This window comes from Myotis myotis, unplaced genomic scaffold, assembly GCF_014108235.1.
Source record: "Myotis myotis isolate mMyoMyo1 unplaced genomic scaffold, mMyoMyo1.p scaffold_m19_p_1, whole genome shotgun sequence".
NCBI classification, from domain to species: domain Eukaryota; kingdom Metazoa; phylum Chordata; class Mammalia; order Chiroptera; family Vespertilionidae; genus Myotis; species Myotis myotis.
Genome location: NW_023416313.1, coordinates 75758422 through 75777834, shown reverse-complemented (window position 1 = coordinate 75777834; position 19413 = coordinate 75758422). Strand labels below are relative to the sequence as shown.

The 19413-nt window shown below is 41.5% G+C and overlaps 1 protein-coding gene across 1 annotated transcript in view; it reads left to right on the top strand.

Moving 5' to 3' along the window:
- Positions 1-19413, top strand: part of TAF3 (TATA-box binding protein associated factor 3) — a 191576-nt gene that overhangs the window by 4572 nt on the left and 167591 nt on the right. The window contains 1 exon segment of the mRNA XM_036341524.1: positions 2770-3012. Coding sequence (XP_036197417.1) covers positions 2770-3012 — 243 coding nt within the window.

Sequence of the window (19413 nt, the reverse complement as noted above, 5' to 3'; positions counted from 1 at the left end):
CGTGACAGGGGGGAGCTCCCCAATCCCCTGATCGGCCCTGCTCTGTGCGTGACAGGGGGTGGCACCACAACCTCCCCATCGACCCTGCCTTGAATGTGACAGGGGGCGGTGCCCTAACCCCCCCATCAGCCCTACCCTGAGCATGACTGAGGGAGGCATCGCAACCTCCCAATCCGCCCTGCTCTGTGCATGACAGGGGGCGGCGCCCCAACTCCCCAATCGGCCCTGCTCTGAGCCCAACCAGGGGCTGCACCTAGGGATTGGGCCTGCCCCCTGCCACCCAGGAGCAGGCCTAAGCCAACAGGGTGTTATCTCCCGAGGGGTCCCAGACTGCGAGAGGGCACAGGCCGGGCTGATGGACTCCCCTCCCCCCCGAGTGCACAAATTTTTGTGCACCGGGCCTCTAGTACTATAATGTTTGCATGCTGTAGGCAGAAATGCAAAAGGAATAAGGTAAAGGAGAGGTGGTTGTGGGCTGTGGATTCTGGGGCAGGACTACTTCACAGAAAAGATGTCATTTGAGTTGAACTATGAAGTATGGTTGTCTGTAGGAGAACATGCCAGATTAGAGAAAAGTATAAACTAAGATACCCAAGTGGAATTAAATATGATAAAAGTACTAGTGAGGTGGCCTGCTTGACATATTTAGCCAGTTGAAGCATTTTAGAAAATGCTAAACAGAATGAAATCAGATTAGGGAGGAACTTAAAAGACAAAGAAATTAAAGTGTGGTAGAAATCACTGCATACTCCTAAGGAGGGGAACTGCGTTGAAAGTGATATTTTAAGAATATTGTGCTGTCGGTCAAGTGCAAGAAATACTCAAGTTGGGAGAACTTGAAACTATACTGAGATAGTGATTTTAGGAATAGAAGAAATTCTGAAATCCAGGGCCCAAAGGAAGTTTCACCTCCTTAAACTGTTAACAGTTGGATGTCCTTCTAGAGTTTTCCTCATGTGTGTGGGCAAGCATGTATCTAATTTTTACAAACTTTAATTATTCTTTTTCATTTTATAGCATGATTTAATTTTGGACATAGAAGTTTGAAGTAATCATAGGTGATTTCAGTAAGAAAACAAAATTCTTAGGGTATTGGAACTTAGGAATTGAAATTTTCATAGAAGCTTTGAAAGATGTAGAGAGACCTTATGTTCTGCTAAGGGTAGGCATAGAAGAAACTCTTTTTCTAAAGAGTAGCTCACTATATCTAACTTGTATTCTTTTCATCTGTATCTCTTATACATGGTGTCTTTTAATTACATGAAAAATTTTATATATAAATTACCTTTATGATCTAAGTTCTTTCTCTAAATTTCCTTGGATTTAAAGAATTGATTCAGCAAGCAATGATGCATGAATAAGTAGAGCAAAAAATCAATATCTCTCTCCCTCTTTTTCTCCCCCTCTTCTCCAAAATAAATAAATAAAAATAAATAAAAAATTGATTCAGCAGTATAATTCATTCAACAAGTATTTATTTTTTAATATATTTGTTATTGTTGATAGTATTATAGATATCTCCCATTTCCTCCCTTCTTTCCCCCAAGTTCTTTGGTTTATCTCTTCTTGTCCCCCCAACCCCACATCGAGGTATGTCAGTCTGTTCCATGCCTCCATGCTTAGGATTTCATTTTGTTGGTCAATTCATTTTGATCATTAGATTCCACAAATAAGTGAGATCATGTGATATTTGTCTTTCTCAGTTTGGCTTATTTCACTTAGCAAAATATTTTCCAGATCCATCCATGCTGTCCCAAAGGGTAAGAGATCACTCTTTTTTATAGCTGCATAGTATTTTATAGCGTAAATGTCCCACAGCTTTTTTCCACAAGTATTTATTGAGTGCCAACTATGTCATAGTCATTGTCTTAGGGATGACTAAGATGCATCCCTAAGAGATGCATCATTGAATAATAGAGAAAATGTAAGGGCCATTTACTTAAGCCAGCACAGCATTCTAGCTATCTAATAAAAACTAATAATATTTATTGGGCATTTAATTTGTGTCAGCCACTGTTCCCTAAACTTTGTTCCATACCAACTGATTGTTAGTATGAATTGTCTGTGGTATTCTGGTTGGTTGTCAGGTCATATTTAAAATTGATTTTAAAAATCAGCTTTCTAGCCCTGGCTGGTGTGGCTCAGTAGCTTGGGCATCATCCTGTGAACCAAAGGGTTGCTGGTTTGATTCTCAGTTGGGGCCTATGCCCAGGTTGCAGGCTCAATCCCCAGTCAGGGGCATGCAGGAGGCAGCTGTTTTGATGTCCCACTTTCACATCGATGTATCTTTCTCCCTCTCCCTTCTTCCCTTACTCTAAAAAAATCAATAAAGATATTATTTTAAAAGAGAATCAGTTTTCTAACATATATTTTAATATGTTTTTATTGATTTCAGAGAGCAGAAGGGAAAGGAAGAGAGAGATAGAAATAATCAATGATGTGAGAGAATCTTCGACTGGCTACTTCTTGCATGCCCCCCACTGGGGATTGAGCCCACAACCTGGGCATGTGCCCTGACGGGGAATTGAACCTGACCTCCTGGTTCATAGGTTGACGCTCAACCACTGAGCCACACCAGTCACGCAACTCTCTAATATTTAAATACTATGTTCTATTTAAAATTTATTCCATTCTTTCTGACAGCTAGGTCTTGAATATGCAACGTACTTGATTCTGATACATATTTAGCTAATATTTTTGTCTTAATATGTTTTAAATATTCATGGGATTTTCTTAAAATAATTTGCTTTGCTTTTGACTTTGTTTCAGATGGCCGAACAGACCCAATTTTGGATGATGTTGGTGAAGCTTTCCAACTTATGGGGGTTAGTCTTAATGAACTAGAAGACTATATTCACAATATTGAACCCGTTACTTTCCCACATCAAATTCCTTCGTTTCCTGTTAGTAAGAACAATGTACTCCAGTTTCCTCAACCTGGAAGTAAAGATGCAGAGGAAAGAAAAGAATACATTCCTGATTACATGCCACCCATTGTGTCTTCTCAAGAAGGTTTGTGATATTTTTGTTTGTTTCTAACTCATATATTCAGGTAACTATTTTAATGGGTTTTTAATCATCTTAGTTTTCTTAACTGAATTATATAGAATGCCATACTAATATGTAAATTCTAGGAGTGCAATAAAAATATTTTAATACTAGAGGCCTGGTCCACAGGTATGGTCCCTAGGCCTGGCTGGTGATCGAAACTCAAGCATCTTGCATGGAAGGGCAGGTGCCAGTTGACTTCTGGGCCCTGGGTAGCACCTGGGTCCCGGTGCCTGAGTCCCCACGTGGAGATGCAGTGAGTGCGGCCGGACGCCTCACTGGTCCGCCCAGCGGCACCATATGGAAGCCAGGCGGGCAACACGCTGTCTTCCGGCCAGCCTTGCAGACTAGTTCCTGTGCGAACCCGCAGGGAGCCCAACCAGCCCCCGTGGTCCCGGCAGCTGCGCCCGGCTCACCTGGAAGAGGCTGCAAGGGTGTGGGCTGGGCTCCTTGCAGGCACCCAGCACCTGAGCGCCTGCTACCAGCGCTGCGTTGCCAACTCCCACCATGTTCTGCACTGCTTCTTGGTGGTCAGCACACATAATAGCAAGCGGTCGAATGACTGCCCGAGTGGCCAATTTGCATTAGGCTTTTATTCTATAGGATTATTTACAAATTATCCTAACCTTTAAGTTAACAAACTTGCAGCTGGCATCAACAAGTAGAGATGTGGCATAATCAAGGTTATGTCTGATGAGCCATTGATTTCCTTTGTGAATTTTATGAAGGGCGAACAGAACATGACCACAAAAAAGCCTTATTTGAGAACTACAGGCCTGGTACACGAATTCATGCATGGGTGGGATGCCTTGGTCTGGCTGGTGATTGGGGCCTACTGGGGACATCGGGCCCAGTCCCGATCAGGGCCGATGGGGGCTGGCTGGTCCGGGGGGAGGGACTGCGGGAGGTTGGCCAGCTGGCCCTGGGGTTGATGCGGGCTGGCCAGCTGTGGGGAGGGACTATGGGAGGTTGGCTATGGGAGCACTGACCACCAGGGGACAGCATTGAGCATCTGCCCCCTGGTGGTCACTACGCGTCATAGATACCAGCTGGTCGTCCGGTCATCTGGTCGCCTGGTCATAATGGTCGCTTAGGCTTTTATATGTATACTAGAGGCCTGGCCTGTGCCCTCTTGCAATCTGGGACCCCTCGGGGGATGACCACCTGCTGGCTTAGGCCCGCTCCCCGGGGGGATCAGGCCTAAGCTGGCAGTCAGACATCCCTCTGGCAGCCTGGAAGCCCTCGGGGGATGTCCACTTGCCAGCGGGGAGCAGACCTAAGCTGCAGTCAGACATCCTTAGTGCTGCTGAGGAGGCAGGAGAGGCTCCCACCACCACCGTTGTACTGGCAGCCGTCAGCCTGGCTTGTGACTGAGCAGAGCTCCCCCTGTGGGAGCGCACTGACCACCAGGGGGCAGCTCCTGCATTGAGCGTCTGCCCCCTGGTGGTCATTGTGTGTCATAGTGACCAGTCATTCCCAGTCTTTCTGCTGTTAGGGCCAATTTGCATATTACCCTTTTATTATGTAGAATAGAAGTCTGGTACATGGGTGGGGGCCGGCTGGTTTGCCCTGAAGGGTGTCCCGGATCAGGGTGGGGGTCCTTCTGGGGTGCCTGGCCAGCCTGGGTGAGGGGCTGATGGGCGTTTGCAGGCTGTTTACACCTCCTTCAGGGTGGGGGTCCCCACTGGGGTGTCTGGCCAGCCTGGGTGAGGGGCTGATGGGCGTTTGCAGCTGGTCACACCCCCTTCAGGGTGGGGGTCCCCACTGGGCTGCCTGGCCAGCCTGGGTGAGGGGCTGATGGTTGTTTGCAGGCTGGTTAAGCCCCCCCCCCCCCCCCAGTGGGGACCCTCACCCCATGGAAGTTTGGCCAGCCTGGGTGAGGGGCTGATGGCTGTTTTCAGGCTGGCCACACCCCGTTTAGGGTGGGGGGTCCCCACTGGGGTGCCTGGCCAGTCTGGATGAGGGCCATTTTCAGGCTGGCCAAGCCCCTCGGCGACGGAAGCTCCCAGCCTCTCCTTTTTTTCTTTTTCTTTTTTTATTCTGGGATTTATTTACCTTCTATAATTGAAACTTTGTAGCCTTGAGAGGAGCTCAGAGCGGGCCAGGGTGGGCAGGAGGGAAGCTTGGCTTCCTCCATCGCCAGGGGCAATGCAAGCCTCCTGCTCGCTCCAGCTCCGTGGCCACGGCCAGCTGAAAGCAGGTATTTGGGGTTTATTTATCTTCTATAATTGAAACTTTGTTGCTTTGAGTGGAGCTCAGAGCCAGCTGCGGCAGGCAGGAAGCTTGGAGTCCTCCATCATTGGGGCAACCAAGCCTCCTGCTCGCTCCAGCTCCGTGGCTGCCAGCCGCCATCTTGGTTGGGTTATTTTGCATATAGTCTCTCTGATTTCCTTGTGGGCGTGGCTTAAGGCATAGCGAAGGTATGGCCAATTTGCATGTTTGTCTTTTATTAGTGTGGATAGATGGGATATTTAAGTAAATAGCCTTTGAAGCATAAAAATTGGGATAGCTCTTTTCCTCTTGCTTATTAGTAATGTGAGTTGTATGTTTCTGGAACATTCACTAATATTTTACAGATTTACATCCATTTTTTAATGATAAGTAGACATGTTTGGTTGTATAGAATTTTTTATTATAAAATAATTGCTAATCAGGCATAGTAATTACATATTCCCCTCAGCCAGCTTCTCTGTAACTGCCTAAAATTCTGATTTCTTCCCCACCTTTGATTTTATTTATATTTGCAGCCTTTATTGTCCTTGAGGAAATCTTACTCTTTATAATCCCCTATGTAAAGTCATTCTTTTTAAACCATTATTCCCTAATGTCATAGTTTTTTATCTTGGAGACTTATATTTGTTAGGACTTCTCTAAGCATATATTTACTTACTTTATATTTTTTAATTTTTTAAAAATATTTTTTATTGATTTTTTACAGAGAGGAAGGGAGAGAGATAGAGAATTAGAAACATCGATGAAAGAGAAACATTGATCAGCTGCCTCCTGCACACACCCCACTGGGGATGTTCCCGCAACCAAGGTACATGCCCTTGACTGGAATCGAACCTGGGACCTTTCAGTCTGCAGGCCGATGCTCTATCCACTGAGCCAAACCAGTTAGGGCAATTTTTTTTAATCTTTTCAAAAAAATATATTTTTATTTATTTCAGAGAGGAAGGTAGAAGGAGAGAGAGATAGAAACATGAATGATGAGAGAGACTCACTGATCAGTTGCCTCCTGCACGCCCCCTATTGGGGATCAAGCCCACAACCTGGGCATGTACCTTTGACTGGAATTGAACCAGGGACCCTTTAGTCTGCAGGCCGACACTCTGTCCACTGAGCCAAATCAGCTAGGGCAATATACTTACTTTAAAAACATAACAAATGCATTTCAATATCAACATTATAAAAGGAGGGTTTCTTGGTCAGAGGCCTGATTGAAGAGAACTGACATTTTCTCTTACGGACAAGTCATGAATGTCAAGTATACCTGGAATTCCTTCTTTACTGTTGTCATTAAATGTAATTTATTAAGCTTCCTAGGCATTTTTATGAGGGTCATATTAAATATTAATATATGATATTTCCTCTTGTACTTTAAAAATAATCTTTGCGTGGCTCTGGAATTTTTAGGTGAAAGGCACTTAGAAATACACAAAATTCGGATTTGTGCTTAGAAAACTTAAGGCATTGTGTAGGAGGAAATTAAAGGAAAGACACTAATATGTGAATAATTGGCCACATCAGTGTTTCTCAGAATGATAGGTGATTATGAGTTTTCTATCAGTGAATTAGACAGTGGTAAAAGTTTAATGACCACACTTATGCACGTTATCAAATGGCATGTAATTGAGCTGGAACTACTACTTTCATTTTAAAAATTTCAGCCCAGACCAGCCAGTGTAGCTCAGTCAACTTATGAACCAGGAGGTCATGGTTGGATTCCCGTCAGGGGACTTGCCTGGGTTGTGGGCTCAATCCCCAATAGGGGGCGTGTAGGAGGCAGCTAATCAATGATTCTCATCGTTGATATTTCTATTTCTTCCTCCCTCTCCCTTCCTCTCTGAAATAAAAAAAAGAGAGAGAGAAAGAAAAGAAATTCATTAAAAATTTTTTTTTCCAGCCCATTTTCTCTCTGCCTTTTAGAGATTTCTAAATCTAACTTTTGTAATTTGCATAACTTTCTGTCTCGTATTATACCTCCTATTTAATAGTTAAACTGGCTCTCTTTTTTTGTGGCCTTTTTAATAATTTGGACTCAGATGGACATTTAATCTAAATCCTTGATTTGTGCATAGGCTTATGTTTGGTTCATACATAACCTTCATATATTTATTTAGAGAGTTATTTTATAAATAACCTCTAATAAGCTCATACTCAAAACCAAGGCTAGAACTTTGATAATAATCTCCACTTATCCATTTGGTTCTTTTGTTTTATTTTTATAGCATGCAAATAATACACAATAAAATTCTCTCAAAGTGATATAGTTATCATGTTTAAATACTGCCAAGGAAGTGTAACTAAGATATCAGATTTATATTGGGAAGTGAAAGAGTATGAAAAACAGGTTAGTGATTTTAGGTACTGACTTCTGTCTGAAATTACCTCAGTAAAATTTTGAGTTTCTCTTCTAGAATATTTGAAGCAAAGAATCTTAATTCTTTTGACTTTTTATGCAATCTATTATAATAAAAACATAATATGCTAATTAGACCAGACGTCCTTCTGGATGACCTTCTGGACGAAGCCAGGGCTGCGAGGGAAGCCACACAAGTCAACTTAATAAGTCATTACAATCTGAAATTTCTTTTTTCTTGGGTACAGAATGTTAGAAAGTTCCTAGTCTTCTATTAATGGTGTGAAGTGTGACAGACATAAACAACTTCGATAATAAGACCTGCTTTCCAGAGTAATTTTCTTTTTATTTCCTCAAGAGCCACATGTGAGAGGCCTGACTTTGGTCATAAAATATTAGCAAAGTACTGTCATGGGACTACCATTTTATCAATCTTTCAACTTGGTTCATGTCAAAAAAAGCATTTGAATGGCTTCTCTATGATGGTGAATGTATAAGACTAGAAGGACTTAACCACAGTTAGGGAAAATAATAGAAGGACTGAAGGGGCAGCAGGATATATAGTAGAAAAAGCATGGGCTTCCTTAAACCATTCAGACATGACTCAGTAGTTACTGAGTTTATAGTGTTATCAAGTTACTTTACCTTTCTGAACCTTTATGTTGTGTGTAAATTAAAAACACACACACAAGCTCATAGATAAAGAGAACAGATTTGTTGTTGCCAGAATTGGGGGCGGGGGAGATCTGCGAAATGAGTGAAGGGAGTAAAAAAATTCAAATTTTCAGTTACAAAAAAATGTCATGGGATATAATGTACAACGTGTTAATTGTAGTTAATAATACTGTATTGCATATTTGAAAGTTGCCAAATGTATATATCCCTGACCTTTAGTTTCTTTACACCCCCCTCTGTTTTTACCTTAAATGTCTTTTAAGTCACTTTTGGTCTATAGCTCCCCACCCACCAAACCTGCCCTTGCTGAATCCCTTTCATTTTCTTCCAGTGTATTTGTTGAAGAATTTGGGTGGTATGATTTACAGGATTGCCACAGTCTTGATTTTGCTGACTCTGTACTCATAGTACAGTTAAATGTGTTTCTTGCAAATTGGCAGCGAGAATCTGAGGCTGGATCAGACTCTGGTTCAATACCTTTGGCAAGATATATGCAGTGTTACGTTCCTTCATCAGGAGGCTAATGTCTAGTTTTCACTTTTTTTTTGTATTAGCAGTGTTGATGCTCAATGCCTAAACCCATTAATCCATTAGGGGTTGCAAGATAGAGACACTCATCATTTTGTTTTTATTTCATTCTTTAGTGGAATGATTTTATAAGGAAATCCTTTTCCTCATCTATTATTGAGTTACTTAGTGATATAATTCATAAAGAGAAAGGAAGAGAAATGTTTGATTCTTTGATTTTATATACCTAGTTTTTAAGATAATGAGTTGGTTCTTGGTCATCCATAGCTGACTAATTAGTTATACCCTATTGCAACACAGATTGTCCTATCTTTGGCCAGTGGTAGCTTCTTCAGTCTGGCTTCTGAGATTTTTTACATGATTCTAGTTATCTGTGATAGAGCCCATCTATCTGCTATATCAAATTATTCTAATCTCATTTGTATATTCTTGTCCTCCACTTAGAATCAATCTTTTATCAAGAAATCCTGGCTTCTTGAGAAATGGCATTTCAAATCCACAATCTAGGCACGTGGGGTACTTATTACAACTGGGTCATCATTGTTACTAAGCAATGGTAATTAAATATTTATACTTAAAAACATACATATAGATGTGTTTGGATAGATAACCAATAAAGTAGCTAATGAGTTTATATAGATGTTTCCAATTCAAATTCAGGACTATAGGGTTTTTACTTTCATGTTACATCAGTAAATAATTTTGTTCATAACAAAAATTTAGTTCCCAGGGATAAAAAATGATGATAGAACATTCTATAATTATTTATTTGCCATATCCTAGATTACACATACAATATTAATACTGTATTGTTCATAATTACTGAAATGGGTAAAAATTTTTGTTGCTTATGTTATCCTGTTCACTCCAGTTTTTTAATGATTGTACCATGTGCCCATTGTTAGATCATGTAACTGCTTTCTTGAGTTGTGTCACCTCATTTCTGAGTTCTTTTAATTTTTTTAAAAAAATATGTTTTTATTGATTGCAGAGAGAGCGAGAGATAGAAACATCAATGATGAGAGAGAATCAGCAATTGGCTGCCTCCTGTATGCTCCCCACTGGGGATCAAGCCCACAACGTGGACATGTGCCCTAACTGGGAATCGAACCGTGATCTTCTGATTCATGGGTTAATGCTCAAGCACTGAGCCACACAGGCCAAGGCTGAATTTTTCTAATTTTGATTTTTAGTCTTTTATGTCTTTTAGGCCATTTAAAATAGAATATTACAGTTTTCATCTGTATTTTGACTATGTGTTTTTCATTTGCTTTCATTTTCTAGATGCTATTTTGATAATTCATGTTTTTCCTATAGAAATATGTGAATGTAGTTTTCTGAACATCTAGAAGGAAGTTCAAGGTAGTTTTTCTAACTTTACAGTGCTCCCTCTTTGTGTGTTGTTCAAAAATAGAGTAGCTTTCTGAGATTTTTCTATTTTCTTTCACCAGTTTTATCTGAATCTTCTCTTAATGCTAGTTTTCCTTTTTGATTTTCTGCCCAGTTGTGATTCTGGTCCCAGCAAGTTTCCTCTCAGTGATCTCTGTCCTAGAGAGAGAGTAGCAAAGGGTTGGGTTTGAGCTCAAGGGCTTTTCTCTCCTCTATAGATCTCACCCCAGCCCCTGTAGCCAGACCCTTAGTCCTAGCCACTCTTCTCACATGACCTGCCAGACTTTTAGTGAATACCTGTTGGCTTTTTGAGGTTCTTCTCTTTTGAGCCAATCTCCCCATTGCTTCTCACCACTTGTCCAAGTTCAGATGGGTAATACTCAGGTCTCATGACTTTTGGTGGTTGGTCATCACCCTCTGGTATTTTGGCATTGATGCATATACTTTTGTCATCCTGTAATATAAATTGCTTTATTTAATGTGATATTTTGGGGAGATCAAAAAACTGCATTGCCACACCTGCCACTTTCTTCCAGGATTCCCTTTATTGTATCTTCTTGCATTTATCACTTTTCTTCAGTGATGTCATACTCTCTTCATTCTCCTTATATAACTAATTCATTTTCTGTGCCTTTCATGTGCTCATCTTCCATAATTCTTCTACCTCTAAAATGTTAGTGCTCCCAAAATTTTTATCTTGACCTTTTCTCACTGTTTCTCAGTCTCAATGTATGATCTTCTCTACTTTCATGCTTTCAACTATCATTTGCATACTGAGGACTCTCCAAACTGTATCTCCATCCCACACCTTTCACACTCTATATCCAGTTGTCAGTGGGCCATTTCCACATTTCCCAGAGGCACCTCAAATTGGTATGTCAAAGGCTACACTCATTATCTTACTCTTAATACCCTGTGTTATTTAGTCACTTAAGGTAGAAATATGAGAGGTGTCTCTGACTCCTGTCCTCATTCTACTTCTTCATTTCCCATTCCCAGTTCTGCTAATTTTGTTTCCTAAAAAATTTCTAAAATACTCCCTTATCATTCCCTTTGTTTAAATTTTTATCTTTTATCTGAACTACTAGTGGCCCAGTGCACGAAATTTGTGCATGGGGGCCGGGATGGAGGTGTCCCTCAGCCCGGCCTGAATCCTCTCCAATCTGGGACCCCTCGAAGGGTGTCCTACTGCCGGTTTACAGGGATCAGGCTTAAACCGGCAGTCGGACATCCCTCTCACAATCTGGGACTGCTGGCTCCTAACCACTCACCTGCCTGCCTGCCTGCCTGATTGCCCCTAACCACTCTGCCTGCCGGCCTGCTCGCTCCCAACTGCCCCTCTGCTGGCCTGCTCACTCCAAATTGACCCCCCCTGCTGGCCTGATCACCTCCAGCTGATCCCCACCGCTGGCCTGCTCGCCCCTAACTGGCCCCCCTACTGGTCTGCTTACCCCCTACGGCCCTGCCCCCCATCAGCCTGATCACCCACAACTGCCATCCCCTCTTGGCCTCTAACCGCCTCTACCTCGGCCCCGCCACCATGGCTTTGTCCAGAGGACATCTGGAAGGTCTCCTGGAACGTCTCCCAGTCTAATTAGCATATTACCCTTCTATTAGTATAGATAGAGGCCTGGTGCATGGGTGGGAGCCAACTGGTTTGCCCTGAAGGGTGTCCCGGATCAAAGTGGAGGTCCCGCTGGGGTGCCTGGCCAGCCTGGGTGAGGGGTTGAGGGCTGTTTTCAGGCTGGCCAAATCCCGTTCAGGCTGGGGGTCCCCACTGGGCTGCCTGGCCAGCCTGGGTGAGGGCTTGATGGCTGTTTGCAGTCTGGCCAAGCCCCCCAGCGGGGACCCTCACCCCATGGGGGTGTGGCCAGCCTGGGTGAGGGGCTGAGGGTCGTTTTCAGGCTGCCCACAGCCCCTTCAGGGTGGGGGTATCCCGCTGGGGTGCCTGGCCAGCCTGGGTGAGGGGCTGATGGCCGTTTTCAGGCTGGCCATGCCCCCCGGTGACCCAAGCTCCCAGCCTCTCCTTTTTTTCTTTTTTCTTTTTTTCAGCCCCTCCTTGAGTGGAGGCCAGGGCGGGCTGGAAGCAGGTATCTGGGATTTGTTTATCTTCTGTAATTGAAACTTTGTAGCCTTGAGCGGAGCCCAGGGCTGGCCAGGGCAGGCGGGAAGCTTGGCTTCCTCCATCACCAGGGGCAACCCAAGCCTCCTGCTTGCTCCAGCTCCGTGGCCGCCGCCATCTTAGTTGGACTAATTTGCATACTCGCTCCTGATTGGCTGGTGCATGTAGCGGAGTGGCAGAGTAATGGTTAATTTGCATGTTTCTCTTTTATTAGTGTAGATACTTCTCTTCCATGATAAACTGTTAAACAAGAAGCAAGTATATTCCATAGTATAAAACACTTTATTAGCTTTCTTTACTTACATTTACAATGAACCAACCTTTTTTCTCAAGGAAAACCAAAAATGTCTATGGAGAGCAATTTCTTTTTTTCATTCACTTTATTCATTCTAGAGAAAAGATGTTTATTCTAATAACTGAGAGTACTTAATGAATAGAAGAATGTTAATGAGGAAATTTGCACTGCTAAATTATTATCACTAAAATATTAATATTGTGTTTATTTGACAATAGGAATATAAAAGCAGCATTAAGATAATTTGTCCTGATATCACATGGAATAGTCATAAGCATTATTTCATTTAATCTTGAAACAACCCTAAAGGCAGGTGCTATTATCATTCCAACTTTACAGAAGGAGTGGAGTAGTGGGAGTTTTTTTTTTAAAAGGGTGAATTAACCTGCCTTGTGTTACATTGTGCATTGGGAACAAGCTGAATCAGTGCTGCGTGTAAGGTCCTCACTATATGTCAAGTCCTACATAGGAACTGTAATTAAAGTTAGACACATGAATAAAATGTTCCTCCCTCCTCACTTTTGGCCTTTCTTTCTGTGGTTGTGGAAATCTCTGCTTGGGCAGGACATTTCTAAGTGAAATGATAGTACCATCATTAAGGTAATCTTCTTAATGGACGGGCTTGCAGAATGCCCTGGGCCCCAAATTTCAACCTCACATCTAGCTGCTCCCTTGACCTTCTCAGATACTTTCTCTTCATAACCTTGCAGGGCTGGAGTGCAAGGGTCTGAGCAAAGCCTTCTGTGCACCCACAGTAGTTGCCCAGGGTCATGGTGTTATTTGTTTGATTTTCTTCTGAGCCATAAAGGTTATATGTGAAATAAAACCAAGGGCTGATTTGTGGTGACTGGTCTATGACATTCAGTACAAATTTCTTTGTGTAAACCTGTAGGGCCCTCCATGGTGAGACTTCTGCCTATTTTTACATATTAATTTTCTGCTTCTCATTGCTTCAGGTTTCAATCTCCAGAATCATTAACTTGCTTCTGCTTCTGCAAAGGAATGATGCACCTCCAAATCTTTACTAAGGCAGATTTGGAGTTCCCCTCCTTTTGGTGCCTATATGATATATAGGATGGGGCAGAAGTAGGTTTACAGTTGTTCATATGGAAAATAATACAATAATTAATAAATAGTAATACAGGAATAAACTCTGTTTCACATGTTCACAACTATAAATCTACTTTTGCCCCAATATATCTCTGCCATCAAACTTCATATATTTTGTTATAATTAATAGTTGTATTTGTCTCCAGAGCTTACACTGGTCTTGCTTCCTATTTATTTACTTACTTACTAGAGGCAAAAATTTGTGCACTCGGGGCGGGGGGTCCCTCAGCCCGGCCTGTGCCCTCTTGCAGTCTGGGACCCCTCGGGGGATGACCACCTGCTGGCTTAGGCCCGCTCCCTGGGGGATTGGGCCTCAGCTGGCAGTCAGACATCCCTCTGGCAGCCCGGGAGCCCTCGGGGGATGTCCACTTGCCAACAGGGAGCAGGCCTAAGCTGCAGTTGGACATCCTTAGTGCTGCTGAGGAGGCGGGAGAGGCTCCCACCACCACCGTTGTACTGGCAGCCATCAGCCTGGCTTGTGGCTGAGCAGAGCTCCCCCTGTGGGAGCGCACTGACCACCAGGGGGCAGCTCCTGCATTGAGCATCTGCCCCCTGGTGGTCAGTGAGTGTCATAGTGACCACTCATTCCCAGTTGTTCTGTTAGGGTCAATTTGCATATTACCCTTTTATTATATAGGATAGAGGCCTGGTGCATGGTTGGGGGCCGGCTGGTTTGCCCTGAAGGGTGTCCCGGATCAGGGTGGGGGTCCCGCTGGGGTGCCTGGCCAGCCTGGGTGAGGGGCTGAGGGCTGTTTTCAGACTGGCCACACCCCCTTCAGGGTGGGGGGGCCTGCTGGGATGCCTGGCCAGCCTGGGTGAGGGTCTGATGGCTGCAGGCTGGCCACAGCCCCTTCAGGGTGGGGGTCCCCGCTGGGATGCCTGGACAGTCTGGGTGAGGGGCTGATGGTTGTTTGCAGGCTGGCCACAGCCCCTTCAGGGTAGGGGTCCCCGCTGGGGTGCCTGGCCAGCCTGGGCAAGGGGCTGATGGCTGTTTGCAGGCCTGCCATGGCCCCCAGCCACCCAAGCTCCCAGTGGAGGCTGCTGGAAGCAGGTATCTGGGATTTATTTATCTTCTATAATTGAAACTTTATTGCCTTAAATGGAGGCCACAGCCGGCCAGGGCAGGCGGGAAGCTTGGCTTCCTCCATTACAGGGGCAACAAAGCCTCCTGCTTGCTCTAGAGCCGTGGCTGCCAGCCGCCATCTTGGTTGGGTTAATTTGCATATAGTCTCTCTCATTTCCTGGTGGGCGTGGCTTAAGGCATAGCGAAGGTGCAGTCAATTTGCGTGTTTCTATTTTATTAGATTAGATTTATTTTTGTTAAGCCTCACAGTAGGATATATTTTTCCCATTGATTTTTAGAGAGTGTGGAGGAAGAGAGAGAGACAGAAACATTGATGTGAGAGAGACACATGGATTGGTTGCCTCCCACATGGGCCCCAACCTGGGCCAGGGATCAAACCTGCAACCCAGATATGTGCCCTTGACTGGGAATGGAACCTGAGACCCTTTGGTGCATGGACTGTGCTCTAACCACTGAGTAACACTGGACAGGGCTTGCATTTATCACTTTAAATCCTACACTCACTCTCCATTTCACTTTTTACACAAAACCTAAGTCCTATTACTCTACCTAACTGCTATCCTTAGCAAAATTTGTTCAGAATTTTGGGGAAGTAGTCTCAAAAAGTAACTTGTTCAAAGTAGCACAGCTGTTAAGTGACAAAGATGGCAGTGGAGTCCCCAATTTCTTAGTCTTAGCCCAGTATTCTTTGCATTTTTTCTTTACCGTGGTGTTTATTCTCCTAGTACAAATATAGAAACGTTAAGGTTTATCTTGTGACACTTCAAGTTTTTTCTTTTCCTTTCAAATTGATTTCTAGAATATTTACTTTTTTCAAAACCATGTTATGATAACATTTTATTTGATTCTTTTGCTTGTTACTTTTTCTGTTTATAATTATTATCCTTAGAAATGGTTTCTTGACAACATACAGATTAAATTAAATAATTTTAAAATATGGGTATTTCTTGCTTTGCATTCAAACCACCAAAATTAGCCCTTGCCTGGCCAGTGTGGTTCAGTGTTTGAGGGTTGACCCAGGAACCAAGAGGTCGCAGGTTGATTCCCATTCAGGGCACATGCCCAGGTTACAGCCTTGATGACCAGTAGGAGGCATGCAGGAGGCAGCCAATTGATGTTCCTTTCTCACTGATGTTTCTATCTCTGTATCCCTTTCCCTCTTTCTCTAAAAATCAATGAGAACATATTTAAAAAAATAAAAAATAAAAACACAAAGTTAACCCTTAAGCAGAGGTATATACATTTCAAAGTAGAGATTAACAGTACCAGCATACACAGATTTGACAGACTCCAATTTATAGTGGACTTGGTCAAAATTTTTTTCCCTTCTGAAGTTTTTTTCCCTTTAATCTGTCTGGATTTATAAAAATAATACAATTTCATTGTTATAATAAAACTAGAGGCCCAGTGCACGAATTTGTGCATGGGTGGGGTCCCGCAGCTTGGCAGGCGATCGGGGCTATCTCGCCCAGTACCAATCGGGGCCTATCGGGGCCGGCCAGCCAGGAGGAGGGACCCTGGGAAGTTGGCTGTGGGAGTGCACTGACCACCAGGGAGCAGCTCCTGCATTGAGCATTTGCCCCCTGGTGGTCAGTGCACATCATATCTACCGGCCGATCATCTGGTAGTAATGGTTGCTTAGACTTTTATATATATAGATAGTTTTTATGTTCCTAAATCAATAAGTAATCTTATCAAATGCCTTAGAAAAATTAAGTATCTTGATGTTTTACTTACCACAACCACCAAAATTGTCAGTTTCCTTCCAGGCATCCAGATCAAGAAAATGGTTTTATTGTTTTTTCCAAATTTTAAATTTTCCAGAAGCATACATTTCTGCTATCCAGTTATATTTCTTGGAAAATTTTGTGTGTGTGTGTGTGTGTGTGTGTGTGTGTGTGTGTGTAGGTCAAGGAGTAGTAGGGCAATAGATGTTGCATGGCTGATTTGGCATTAGACCCCAAAGTTAGTGCTTTTGCTGTTAAATTAGGATTCATTCTGTCTTGTTTCCCTATATTTGAATCTTATTTGGGACAGTGCAGTAATTGAATTTTACTTAACTAATTACCTGCTATGGCTACATAGAGCTTTCCTATTTCAGAAAATAATATTGTTACTTGCTTCATTTACTGTAGTTATTTGTGCCACTGGTGCTAAAGCAAATTTCAAAATCAGTTTTTCATTTATTCATCAAGTAGCTCTGGAGCACTTAGTGTATGCCAAGCACACAGTTTATTTCTGGAGATATAGAGGTGAACATAAAAGAAAGGGCTGTCTTTGCTTTCCTAGAGCTTCCAATCTGTATAGAAAAAAGTTTAATATTTATGAGTAATTTCAAATTATAATTTGGAATATTCCCCTAGTATGCTATAAGGAATGAAGAAATCAATGGGTATTTTTGAAAAATAGGTAAGATAATTAGCTTAGTAAATTCTCGTGGTAATGAGTATGATACTGAATTAATTTCTTAGAACAGAAATTGCTTGAAAACACCTAACATTAATTTTGTTATAAAATATTAAACATTAACCCAGGGGTCCTCAAACTACAGCCCGCGGGCTACATGCAAATACAAATATTGTATTTGTTCCCGTTTTGTTTTTTTACTTCAAAATAAGATATGTGCAGTGTGCATAGGAATTTGCTCATAGTTTTTTTTAAACTATAGTCTGGCCCTCCAATGGTCTGAGGGACAGTGAACTGGCCCCCTGTTTAAAAAGTTTGAGGACCCCTGCATTAACCTTTAGTTTATTAGTTTAGGACTTAAATTTATATATAACATTTGTATAGTGATTGATGCCTAATGTCAACTTTAATAATGTTATATTTGACTACCAAAAATTTGTAGCTTTGTATTTCAATTCAAAACTTTTTTTTTTTACTTTCTCCCAAATGTCTTACGCTTATTCTTTTCCCACCCAAGCCCCAGTTTCCTCATTTGTAAAATGGGAATAATAGCCTCCTTAGGATTGTTATTATAACTGAATGAGATAAATGTTACCTGTTATCATAGGTCTTTGATGTGGTCTTCTGAGAGCAGGCCTACCTTTATAGTTTGTTCCTGAAACTCTCAGTACCAAGTATAATGGTTTTCATCCTGAAAACACACTTACAGTATAATAATGCCCACTCTAATTCTTCCTCATGTGGAAATTCTGACCTGGTGTGTGAAGTGCTATGGCACATAGTAGGATTCAGTTCTCCTCTACTTGGGGATTTTCCTCCATTCTGGTTACATGAGGTACTGTTCCATCTTCCCCATGTAAAATGCACTTTCAGCTGGCTTGGGTTAATTGACTCACACCTTGAAGACTATAGCATAACTCAAAATTTGATAACATTGATTAGCTTTGAGAGAAGTTAAATGAAGGTATTTATAAATATGCAAGTTCTATTGGCCAGATCTTTACAGTTATCTTTCAAATTTCAGACTCTTCCATTGTTTTTTTGGTTATGGACGTTAGTTTAACTGATCACTTTTAGTAACTTCTAATCAACTTTTTCTTTTTTAATCAGCTTTTTCTAACCCTGATACATATTTAAGAATTTTTATTTTAGCTAAAACATAAGTAGTTATTTGCATCTAATTTTACCACAGGAAAGAAGCAATATTTCTCTCTCTTTTTGTTGTGAGCACTGTGGTGTTATGTTACAGTGTTGAATAATTGTTTATGTCTTGTTTAATACACTGACATGTGCACAATTAACACTCTAAATTATTTCTCCCTCATGTAATCAGACTTGGTTTAAATTTATAATTCATTTTTATTAAGTAGTATGTACTAAAAATGTAGTATTTAAATATACTCTGCTAGTTAGTAATATTTAATTATCATTCATTTTATTCTTGCTAGAGACTTCAAATTCTGCAGTGTAAATAAGAAAATTGATTTCTTTTTTAAAAATGTGGAAATGATTACAGATCAGTAGGTGGCACTCTTTCCTTTTCTGTTAGTATTAATGAATATCCACTTAGATGACAAAAACTGTTTTCAATGTCTTAAGAAAAAGCATACAAATTATACCATTGCTGGCTTGTTTTAGAAAGACTAATACAGTTTTGTTAATAATTTAGCTTCTGTGTAACTTTGTTAGAACAGTTACATATGAATATATTTAATACTTATTTTCCTTAAAGAAACTTTTATACCTAGAACAGAATTCCTTTTGTCATTTATCAAAGGCTTTATGTTATCCTTTCTGAAACTCTAGATATTCTTCTTAAAAACTTGAAATTATTATTCATTAATATCTATGTTTCCAGTTTTGATTTTTAAACATTATCTTCAAAGCCCTATTAGAAGATAACTTTAAAAATGAATACATTTTTCTCATTTTAACATAACAGTTTTCCTTATTTTTTAGTGTGTCAATTCCTTTTTAATTTATGAAGAGAATATTTGGTTTGTTGAAATAGTTAATACAGTTTTCTTTTTTTCCTTTTATTCAACATTATTTATGTTCCACTTTTTAATCTTAACATTTTTGTTGTGTTTTCCTTATTTCTATGTCTTTTATATTTACTATTTTTAAAGAATGTACTGTAATTTACTTAGCCATTATCTTATTTTTAGACACTT